The 10599-nt window shown below is 41.4% G+C and overlaps 2 protein-coding genes across 6 annotated transcripts; both read right to left on the bottom strand.

Moving 5' to 3' along the window:
• Window positions 1-10: 10 nt before the first annotated feature.
• On the bottom strand, window positions 11-10052 carry LOC127618358 (retinoschisin-like). The gene is made up of 6 exons (XM_052090738.1): window positions 8792-10052; window positions 8446-8471; window positions 8189-8375; window positions 5703-5844; window positions 5253-5448; window positions 11-2535 (listed from the first exon to the last, which is right to left on the bottom strand). The coding sequence occupies exons 1-6, from the start codon at window positions 8838-8840 to the stop codon at window positions 2383-2385; spliced, it is 753 nt and encodes a 250-aa protein (XP_051946698.1). The 5' UTR covers window positions 8841-10052; the 3' UTR covers window positions 11-2382.
• Window positions 6184-7245, bottom strand: LOC127618357 (uncharacterized). 5 transcript variants are annotated; one of them, XM_052090733.1, is made up of 3 exons: window positions 7053-7245; window positions 6822-6975; window positions 6184-6667 (listed from the first exon to the last, which is right to left on the bottom strand). In XM_052090733.1, the coding sequence occupies exons 1-3, from the start codon at window positions 7243-7245 to the stop codon at window positions 6184-6186; spliced, it is 831 nt and encodes a 276-aa protein (XP_051946693.1). The 5 variants fall into 5 exon arrangements, with proteins under 5 accessions (XP_051946693.1, XP_051946692.1, XP_051946696.1 ...); XM_052090736.1 differs by adding an exon at window positions 6745-6821 and having other exon boundaries at window positions 6426-6667; window positions 6899-7245; XM_052090735.1 differs by having other exon boundaries at window positions 6426-6667; window positions 6745-6975.
• Window positions 10053-10599: the final 547 nt, after the last annotated feature.

Genomic DNA, 10599 nt, shown 5'->3' with positions numbered 1-10599 from the left:
GTGAGGAATGCTAATGTTTTGCTACGTTACTACCGTTGCTTTTAAAAACGAACCTTCTAGTAAAGGTCAGTGTAACTGTTTGAGTTCGCTGTCATCAAATTGCATATTTACTTTATTTTCTTACCTGTGACATTGAAAATCATTCATTCATCTGTGATGATAATGTCTGCAAGCGTCCCTGTGCGCGGGTCTTTGTAGGGCGGGGTTTATGAAAGAGGGGCGTGTCTAATTCAGTTCCAGAACGGCTGACGTCACGTGGAGAACTTATAAACATTGCGCAACATCTGTGTGAAGATTCGCCAGACTATTCCAAATGAGTAAACATGCTAAAAACGGAATTGTCCACTTTGCATAGACATCTCAAATGCGCTATTTGGGGTTTGTGTGGGTCTTGTGTGGGTTTGTTTGTCTTTAAAAATCACAGCCAGTGAAATGTCTCAAGCCTTAGAATTGAACATTTAAGACAAAACTTTTACCCATACCAAAACAGACTAAATTGCATGAAATGTTATGGCTCCACTTGCTGGCCATCAATATATCCATTGCAAAAAAACAACAACAAAAAAAAAAACATTAAGCAACGCCTTTTATTTTTATTTTTAAAGCAAAAACATTTTTACAAAATACACGTTTTCTGATCCCTCAGGTTTAAAGTTTTTTGAACATTGCAAATACAATTTTAAATGCAATACCTGGATATCAGATGCAGAGGCTATGTAGATTGTTAAATGTTTATATTTAGGGAAATAGAGCCAATGTAGGAAGAGAAATAATAATTGATCAACTTTATGCAATATGTAATTTAACATTCGGAGATAATCCTTCTAAATGCAGAACTGTCAGTACGCAAGATGTCAAACGCCAGAAAAATCCTCAGCTGCAGGAAAACGTCAATTTCAAATAATATGCATCACATTGCAATGAGGCTTTTATTATAGATATACAGCAAATGATCCTCTAATCATCTAGATTACTGAAAATATTGATCATAAACCTGATTAAATAGGTGAATTAGCAGCTAATCCACTCCTCCATCACTGTTGTCCATGTGTAAATCAGTAATGAGAAAGAGCTGATGAAATCTAATTCAATACACATTTCTCTCCAAACATTTCATGTCAAAGGAATCACTTTTGAGCGAAAGGTTTTGAGCCAAAAGTCCAATAACTCAAATATGTGTTTTCATTATTAATGTCAACATGTGTTTAATAAACTGTATCTTCTTTCCTGCGCAATAATAGTGAAAACGTTCCATAGGTTTTTGTATTTTCAGTCATTTTTGTAATCTTTCTTTGTGCCTAAACTGTAATTGACAAAAATGAAAAAAACAAATGAAGAGTATAAGGTGTGACAACTAACCCCGGCCATCCCTATTCTTCAAACTGAGAAGAGTTGATGTTGTTACCAGATGCCAAATTGTTATTTAAGTAACCATGAAATATTTTAATCCATGAATAAAGTTTAACACAAACAAAAGTGAACTTTTTAATGATTTGAAATGCAGTGACTATGAGTCCATCAGTTGTCCAAGTGTTTCATGTTTACATCTGTGATAAACAGTGCTGCTTTATTAAACATAAACAGAAATATGAAATACATTCGGTACTTCTTTGAGACAAAGAGAAAAATTCTGTTTTTTTTTTCTTAGTATCAGACCAGTAAGTGATGATATCTATGAAACATTTCATTTATTTATTCTCCCCTTTTCCTCCCCAATTTGGAATGCCCAATTCCCAATGCGCTCAAAGTACTCGTGGTGGCGTAGCGACTCGCCTCAATCTGGGAGGCGGAGGACAAACCTCAGTTGCCGCCACGTCTGAGACCGTCAATCCGCGCATCTTATCACGTGGCTTGTTGAGTGCGTTACAGCGGAGACATAGCGCGTGTGGAGGCTTCACGCTATTCTCCGCGGCATCCACGCACAACTCGCCACGCTCCAAACTCAGAGCAAGAACCACATTATAGCGACCACGAGGAGGTTACCCCATGTGACTCTACCCACCCTAGCAAACGGGCCAATTTGGTTGCTTAGGAGACCTGGCTGGAGTCACTCAGGACGCCCTGGATTCGAACTCGCGACTCCAGATGTGATAGTCAGCGTCAATACCCGCTGAGCTACCCAGGCCCCAAATATTTCATTTATTAAGTCCAACCTTTTGTTTCTACCTACTATAAAGACTCAACACATTCTTTGTTTAAGCTCATATATCCGTTATTTGAGTTTGTTCATACAGAAGATATAGTTATAAGGTAGTACACTGTAATAATTAGTCATTTACTGATCTGAGACCAGTTTTCACTGTATTTCTTAAGCATCCTGGTAAATAAGCGGTTCTTTGACCCTCAGAGAGAGGTGGTCTCTCCGAGTGATGGACACGTGTATCAAGTGCATTTGTTCATACACATGAGCAGTTCCAGGCGTATGGCGATGCGTGTATGCCAGCCCAGAGGCAGGATCCGGATGTACCGTGCAACGATGGGCGGCCGCATCAGGTTCTGCACTGTAGAGGAGCGGTCCGTGTTTCCATAGAACACCTGATGAATGAACACAAGCAATAAAAGTGGTTATTCTTCTTCTTTCGTCTACTCCTGTTAGGGGTCACCACAGCGGACCATCTGTGATTCGCATATTTGACTTGGCACCGGTTTTACACCAGATGCCCTTCCTTATGCAACCCCCAGTGTCTGGGGGTCTCTCACTTATACCTCCGGGGCAATTTAGAGTCTCTAATTTATTTAACCTGCATGTTTTGGGGCTTGAGGGGGAAACCGGAGCACCTGGAGGAAACCCACACAAACATGGGGAGAACATGCAAACTCCACACATAAAGGCCTAGTTGAGCTGGAACTCAAACCCAGACCTTCTTGCTGTGAGGCGACAGTGCTAACCACTGAGTCACCGTGCCAAACCCAATAATAAGAGTGGTCATTAAATGGTTAAAATAGGTTAATGACCAGTCTTACCTTGGTACATATAAGTGTTACTGTATTAGCCGGGATGCAGGGCTGGACTGGTAATCTTGCCTAATGTGCATTTTCCACTTTGGGGCCGATCATGGACGGACTGGCCGAGGTTGCCGATGGTTCGGCCGCAAAATATGCCAAATTGGCCACCAAATAAGCAAAAATGAGCTACTGCGTTATGCAGAACGGACCACAAAATGGCGCCGTGATATGCAGAAAAGGACATCGAACCCCCCCAAAAACAAAAACAAGTTTTGGGCCAGTCGCCATGTAAAATCCCAGGCCGATTTCTCCTCCCAGTACAGCCCTGCCTGGACATCCTGTATTTTGGCTTGAAAATGATTGCCCTCAAACCCCTCGGACGGCCAATGGCAGCACTGAACTTATTCCCAGCCAAACATGTCTTAACATCTTTAATGGGTGTCATGCACTTATTTTTTTGAGGGGTCAAACAAGGTCAGGGTATTTCTCTTTAACCTCCTGAGACCAGAACGTGACTGCTGTATGCATTTTCCATTTTCCTTTTAGATCTGTAACTAGTAGCACCTAATAAAAATGCAATATATATATATATATAATTTTTTAGAGCATATTGTTTTCCTAAAAATGTATGTCCACATATGTGGACAGTGGGACTAAGTTGTAACATTTTTAATAATACCAAGCAGGGCTGCATTAACACGCAGGCTTATCGGGCCCAGTCGCCTCCACCGTATTCTCCCCCATCGCCATTCTTGGGAAGGCGTGCATGAAAACACGTTCAGTGGGAAATACTGATGTAAACACAGAGACGGTGTGCAACGGTTAAATCCGTCTGTTTGTCTCACGGTGATTGAGAGCGAACGTTCCCTCTAACTCCATAAAAAGACTCATAAAGTAACATTTGTCAGCTTTTGGAAGAACCCTTTGATTCTCAATGTGAAAATGCACAGCAAATATAGGATTTCTAAGGAAAAGATGTGCTAAAGTACACATTTGTGTACCATTGTGTTCAGCAGTGTGCTGTTTCACAATAAATCACTCAGATATTAAAAATGGCATATGAAACTGGAGACTCTATTTTGACTCAAACAGGTTTCAATGTAAAAACTTAATTAGGTTTCTTACCAGATGGAGTTTTGTTGCTGTTTCTCCCAAAAATAAACTCCACCGTGATTACCACCAACTTGAATGTGGACCACTTCCGGTAAAAGCCACTTCCAGCTATTTTAGCTATGCAAAAATTCGACATTATGCTGCTTTATATTACAGGCTGGCAGTAAATGTTGACATATTATCATTATTAAAGTTGCAATATGTAATATTTGTTCACTGTCCTTTTCTGCATATCGCGGCACTGTTTTGTGGTCCATTCTGCATAACGCGGCAGCTCATTTAAGCTTATTGCGGCCCATTCGGCCCGTTTCACGGCCGACCCACCGGCCCGCTCCATTCTCCCGATGGCCAGTCCACCCCTGATCGGCCCCAAAGTGCGTCGGAAAATGCCCGGTATGCCAGATTACCAGTCCAGCATTGGTTCGGTAGTATGTAGCTGTATGTGTGCATCAGTATGCTATGTTAGCTGATAAGTCATTTTAGTTTAGTCTCGAAGTTTGTAGTATAATAATCATAACTGTGTAATTTTAATTATGCTACCTCATCGGTCAGCATGATGTCGGTGAATCATGTTCAGTCTCTTTGTATGTTACAACATTGTTTTGGATGCTCGCTCGTGTCCCTATGGCATGTGTGCACGAGTGCGAGCAACAGGTAGCTTCTGCAGTTCACTTAACGGCCACAGGTGTCACTAATAACAAGGGTGTCTGAATCTTACATACTGCATATTTAATTGCAATTCTCATAAACTCGTTGGTTTTTAGCGCATATGGTTTTACCGTTTATTGTATTTTGCCATCAATTCATCACATACTGTTGCTCAGGCAGAATGAGTGAAATCAGGCACTGACAGGACAGTCCACCTCGCCGTCATGACATGCCTCCACAAACTTTACGCAACCAGCATATTGTTTCATCTCGGCAAAATAATAAACACATTTTACGATCCGTTCTTGTCAGGTCATTCTCTCTTTCTAAGAGAGAACAACAACACACATCAACAAGTGAATGATTTACTTTCTCTTTTACTATGAATGCTAACGTTAGAAAATTATCTGACATTGGCACATAATTCTGCTGTACATCCTGTGGTTGTGTGATAATTACATATAATTTATAAGCTCATATTACTATGGTATTATAAGATTGTAGTTATTCACATTATGTTATACTTATGTTCTTTGCATTCTCACCCTGTTGTTCCCGGTCTGGTCTTTGTAATAGATCCAATTGAAGTTTTCTTGGGTTCGGTACTGCAGGCTGTATTTGGTGGTCCATTCATCAGCATCACAGCGGCCCTGAATTAAGAGACCCGACACCACCTGAACCTCCAGCAGGTCAATCTGAAGCCACTGGTTCGCGTCCTGGTATTTGGACAACCATGCACAGCTGAGCCAGAGACGAGGGACATTTTATAATGATATCAGAGGACAAAACGTTTTTAAAGTAGACCAAGAATTCAATGGGCCTGGACTATATCAAGTCTAAACTTTCAAGTTTTTATACTACTCTAATGAAAACACAAATTTAGACCACCATTTTAGGTTGGTTTATACTCATTCATTTGACTAACTACTGTTGCTTATTCAGCAGGAGCCCCAAAATGTCAGTGACATAACATCAGGTTGTTCTGGGACACTGACCCATAACCCTGGCTGTTCAGTCGGGCTTTATTCGGGGTCCAGGAGGAGAACCAGCCCACATACTGCTCCTGGTTAGAACAGCTGAACTGTTCTGACAGCAACGCTCCAGACTCGAACCCCAGCGGTTTGTGGTATGGACACTCTGATGGGAGAAGAAGAACATGACAACATCAGATCATCTATTCCAACTGTGCTGTGCAAAATGTGCCCAATGCATAACATGATTTACACAAGTAGAGTACAAGTAGGATGCTTTTTGTTCATTCTGGATCAACATTTCTACAAACCAATCATTGCCCATTGATTTTAGGGGTAGGCTTTGGTTATAATTTTTTATTATGTTGGCTTGACAGAGCCAACATGCTGATATTCTACAAACTTCATTTGTTTTTGTATTTTTATACATCCCTAAACCAAGACCAAAATGTTTAACACATTTTGTTTAACACATGTGAAACAGCCCTACTGTTGTTGTCAGTTGCTAGGTGGGTGATGGTTTGTTTGGTATAATATGGGTTACGGAACCATGGAGGCTGAGACACATGGTCTGAAAGATGTGCCGTGGTTGTGGCACGTGAACGGTTGTGGTGCCTTTGCGCTGTTTGCCGTGTAGTGGGAGTTTGTCATATGGCCCTAAAGACACCACGGTTACAGCGCTTGAACAGCCTATTTGCACTGTTTGCAGTGCAGTAGGAGGTTTGTTTACACGGCCCGAAAGACGGCTCAGATGCGGTGCTTGGACAGCACGTGTGCTGTTCGCAGTGTAGTGGGAGTTTGTCGGGTGGCCTGAAAGATGGCACAGTTGTGGTGCATGGACAGCGCATTGCACTGTTTGTGGTGTAGTGGAAGCTTGAGTTGCATGGCCGAAGGACACTGCAGTTGCAGCACCTGGATAATGCATTGCACTGTTTGTGGTGTAGTGGAAGGTTGAGTTGCATGGCCGAAGGACGCTGCAGTTGCAGCACCTGGATAATGCATTGCACTGTTTGTGGTGTAGTGGAAGCTTGAGTTGCATGGCCGAAGGACGCTGCAGTTGCAGCACCTGGATAATGCATTGCACTGTTTGTGGTGTAGTGGAAGATTGAGTTGCATGGCCAAAGGACAATACAGTTGCAGCACCTGGATAATGCATTGCACTGTTTGTGGTGTAGTGGAAGATTGAGTTGCATGGCCGAAGGACGATGCAGTTGCAGCACCTGGATAATGCATTGCACTGTTTGTGGTGTAGTGGAAGATTGAGTTGCATGGCCAAAGGACGATGCAGTTGCAGCACCTGGATAATGCATTGCACTGTTTGTGGTGTAGTGGAAGATTGAGTTGCATGGCCGAAGGACGATGCAGTTGCAGCACCTGGATAATGCATTGCACTGTTTGTGGTGTAGTGGAAGATTGAGTTGCATGGCCAAAGGACGATGCAGTTGCAGCACCTGGATAATGCATTGCACTGTTTGTGGTGTAGTGGAAGGTTTAGATGCATGGCCGAAGGACGCTGCAGTTGCAGCACCTGGACCAGCATTGATTGGTCCTGGACCAGCATTCCCATCAAACAATCATATTACATTTGCAATGATGCAGGAAAAACTGCCCCTGTTTCAGGCACTGTAATCTGGGCATCACATATTTCTGAAATGGTAATGAGATTGTCTACTGGCATACTGTACAATCACAATGGTTTCTCTCTGTAATTTCTCAGACATTCTTTGTTACTTAGTTTGTCTCCAGTGTTGGGTGTAATGCATTACTAAGTAATTCATTACTGTAATTAAATTACATTTTCATTGAAAAAAAGGTAAAGTAAGGGATTACTCTTAATTTTTCAGTAATTTCATTACAGTTACTGCAATTGTGTTAAATACTTTATAGACTATAGAACAATTCTAAACAAAACAATAGTGAATTGAAAAATCTAAATTGAAAGTCTAATGTTAAAATATATGATTTCTAATTTTAATTCTTTGGCCAGTTCGTGAATAATGTATTTGATTTTATATGAATTATTTGAAAGAATTAAAAGAACAGTTTCATGTCTATCCTTGTATTTTTCATCTGGTCGAAGTTGATAAGGGTTTTAGAAAGTAATTAGTAATAAGTATCGTAATTACTTTTCAGACAATAATTAGTACAGTGATGTAATTACACTGTAGATATAATTAGTAGTTAGTAACTTTTAGAGTAACTTACCCAACACTGTTTGTCTCTCATTTACTCATAAAGAAAGCCCGTGTTCCTCTCCTTTTCTTTGTATTTTAATATTTTCAAACATAATGTCCATTTCTCTCATTTGTATTAGCTGATGCGTCATGGATGATCGTTACTCACGTAATCACTCTTAAGCCTCTTGGCAACATGCCCTGAATCAGTTAGTGTGCACTTTTCTGAAGGTGGCAGTGACACACACTCAGATTGACTGCCAAGTGCACAATCTCCGTTTGGCATGACCTTGCTTGTCTTTGCCATGTAACTGCACAACACACGCACTCACTGACCTGGCATGCATTCGAGGTATCTGCTGTGTGTGGATGCTGTGGTGCTGATGGTGGTCCAGGTCGCTGGTGTTCCAGTGGGTCGAGTTTCCTGACAGTCACAGCTACAGTCCGTCGGTGTCTGAATCTCCTTCACTGCCTTCACACTCCCATCATCTTCATCTTGATAAGACCAAGTAATCTCCGACTCCTGACACAGACACACACGCTAGTATCACATGTACACAAACACGCACAAGCATGCTGACACTTATACTCACCCCCTGTGTGTTCACGCCAGTGAAGACTGTTCCAGAAATCAGATAGACAGAGATAGAGAGATAAAGACAACTATTATGATGAGACAGAGATGGATAGAGGTAGGAATGAAACGTTTTAGCTGTTTCTCTCTGTTCACTGCTCAAACACTGATACCTCAAAACTTGCTAATTCAGTTCAAAGAAGGCAATAACTAGCACGGTTGTGATTTTGAGAGTAGGCTACTGTCCCTGCAATATACTGAGCACTTCAGATAAAAAGCATTCGCTAAAGTCCAAATAACAAGACAGTCAAGTTCCCAGAATGGACCACCAAACAGCTCATAAAACACTCACACACACCATGTACCTTGTGTTAAGAGCAGTAGAAACACACACAGAACGTTAGAGTCCATCATGATGAGCAGATCTGTAGGACACTTTCAGAAGTGCTGATTCAATTCAATGTGCATTCAGAGTGCTGTGGATTACTGTAATCCACTGTACTCTATACAACCAATAATAGACACACAAGACCGTTGTTGACCCTAATGAGCTGACTCAACTCAACTGATTGAGTAAACTCGTTCCCTCAATTGAATTGAGTAATGGTGTCTCCAAAACCTGAGTAATTAAAGGGATAGTTCACCCAAAATTGAAAATTCTCTCATCATTTACTCCCCCTCATGCCATCCCAGATGTGTATGACTTTCTTTCTTCAGTAGAACACAAATTCAGATTTTTAGAAGAATATCTCTATCGGTCCTCACAATGCAAGCTAATTGGTGCCAAAAAAGCACATAAAGGCAGCATAAATAATAAGTAATCCATAATATTCCTGTGTTTTTCCGAGTTTCAATCTAGATATCATTACTTCCTCTTTCCTACAATGTCCTATTTTACCTGGCACTCTAATCACTGATGATTGAATCCTGTAATAATTAATTCCCTTTTGACATTTATTCCATCTTATTTGAAATTCAATGATCACCTCTTTCTTGATTATTGATTTTACATCTCCTTTACCCAATGACACCTGTATATCTTCTACATTTCTTCAAACATCCTACTTGGCAATCTGATCTGCCTCCTCATTCGCATTCACTTCTATATGTGCTGGTATCCAGCAAAAACGTACCCTAATTCCCATTCTATCTAATGACAACAGTAACATATACACCTCTATTATTAAGTCATCTCTCGTAGACTGCATTGAATCATGCTACTTAAGGCTGATCTGTGCATAGGATTACTCTGTCTGGATGCACCTCTTCAACCCATTAAAGACCTACAATTAAGGCAACTAACTCTATAGAATACACTGATGATACATCTGTTAATCTCTTACTAATACACGATTGAAGTTCTGGTATATATGCTTGTGGCGAGGGCATGGTTGAAACGGTAAGGATTCATCCCTCGGTTATAATTAAGTCTAACAGCTGTTTCTTGTTGCAGTAATTGGGATGAGCAATAATAGGAGGCCACGCCAGAGTCCAGAGAGAGAGAGAGAGTGCTACACAGCTGAAGCAGCACAAGTGTGTTTGAGTGCATTTAAAAAAATATTTAGACTGTATTGTGAGTGAATAAACAAGTATGATGTTACCTGAATACTGCTTCCTCATTTCTGCAACGTCCAGACTTGTTACAGTGGTACCAAAACCCAGGAATCTGAGGAAGCTAGTGCGCTGTCATGGAGTCCTTGCCAATGGCCGAGGTAATCCAATCCCTTGCCAGCATGCATCAGCCACAACACCAGGCCCTGCTTGAGCTACATCAGGAGCAAGATTAATGGTTCCAGGCGATTCTCCGAGCTCAAGCGGAGGACTAGCAGGCACTCCGATGCTTGTTACACCAGGGGGAAGGCCCAGCCGTGACCCCGAACCCAGCACAGATGTTGCCAAGTTGCAGGAAGACTATGCGGATGTGTTCTCACCTCTACCTGATCGTTCAAACCTCACACTGCATCATATCGAGACTATACAAAGGGTAGTGGTACGTACTCGTCCCTACCAACTTCTTGAGCACAAGAAAAAAGTGGCATGAGAACAAATGGATGCAATGCTTGAGATGGGAATAATAGAAGAATCCAACAGTGAATGGTCTAGTAATGCTGGTTCCTAAGAGCGACAGGTCGGTCCGTTTCTGCATGGATTATTGAAAGGTACATTTCTAAAT

The sequence above is a fragment of the Xyrauchen texanus genome, chromosome 25 (assembly GCF_025860055.1).
Source record: "Xyrauchen texanus isolate HMW12.3.18 chromosome 25, RBS_HiC_50CHRs, whole genome shotgun sequence".
Taxonomy (NCBI): Eukaryota; Metazoa; Chordata; class Actinopteri; order Cypriniformes; family Catostomidae; genus Xyrauchen; species Xyrauchen texanus.
This window is presented reverse-complemented; position numbering and strand designations above follow the sequence as displayed.

Bases quoted from the DNA above. Each gene is read 5' to 3' on its own strand.
- LOC127618357 (XM_052090732.1), bottom strand. From the start codon at position 7,245: ATGGGAATGCTGGTCCAGGACCAATCAATGCTGGTCCAGGTGCTGCAA. The intron at 6,668-6,744 runs GTGCTGCAACTG...TGCATTATCCAG, and splicing joins CAGTGCAATGCATTATCCAG to GTGCTGCAACTGCAGCGTCC.
- LOC127618358 (XM_052090738.1), bottom strand. From the start codon at position 8,840: ATGATGGACTCTAACGTTCTGTGTGTGTTTCTACTGCTCTTAACACAA. The intron at 8,376-8,445 runs GTGAGTATAAGT...TGTCTGTGTCAG, and splicing joins CTGGCGTGAACACACAGGGG to GAGTCGGAGATTACTTGGTC. The intron at 5,449-5,702 runs GTCAGTGTCCCA...TCTCTGGCTCAG, and splicing joins CTGAACAGCCAGGGTTATGG to CTGTGCATGGTTGTCCAAAT.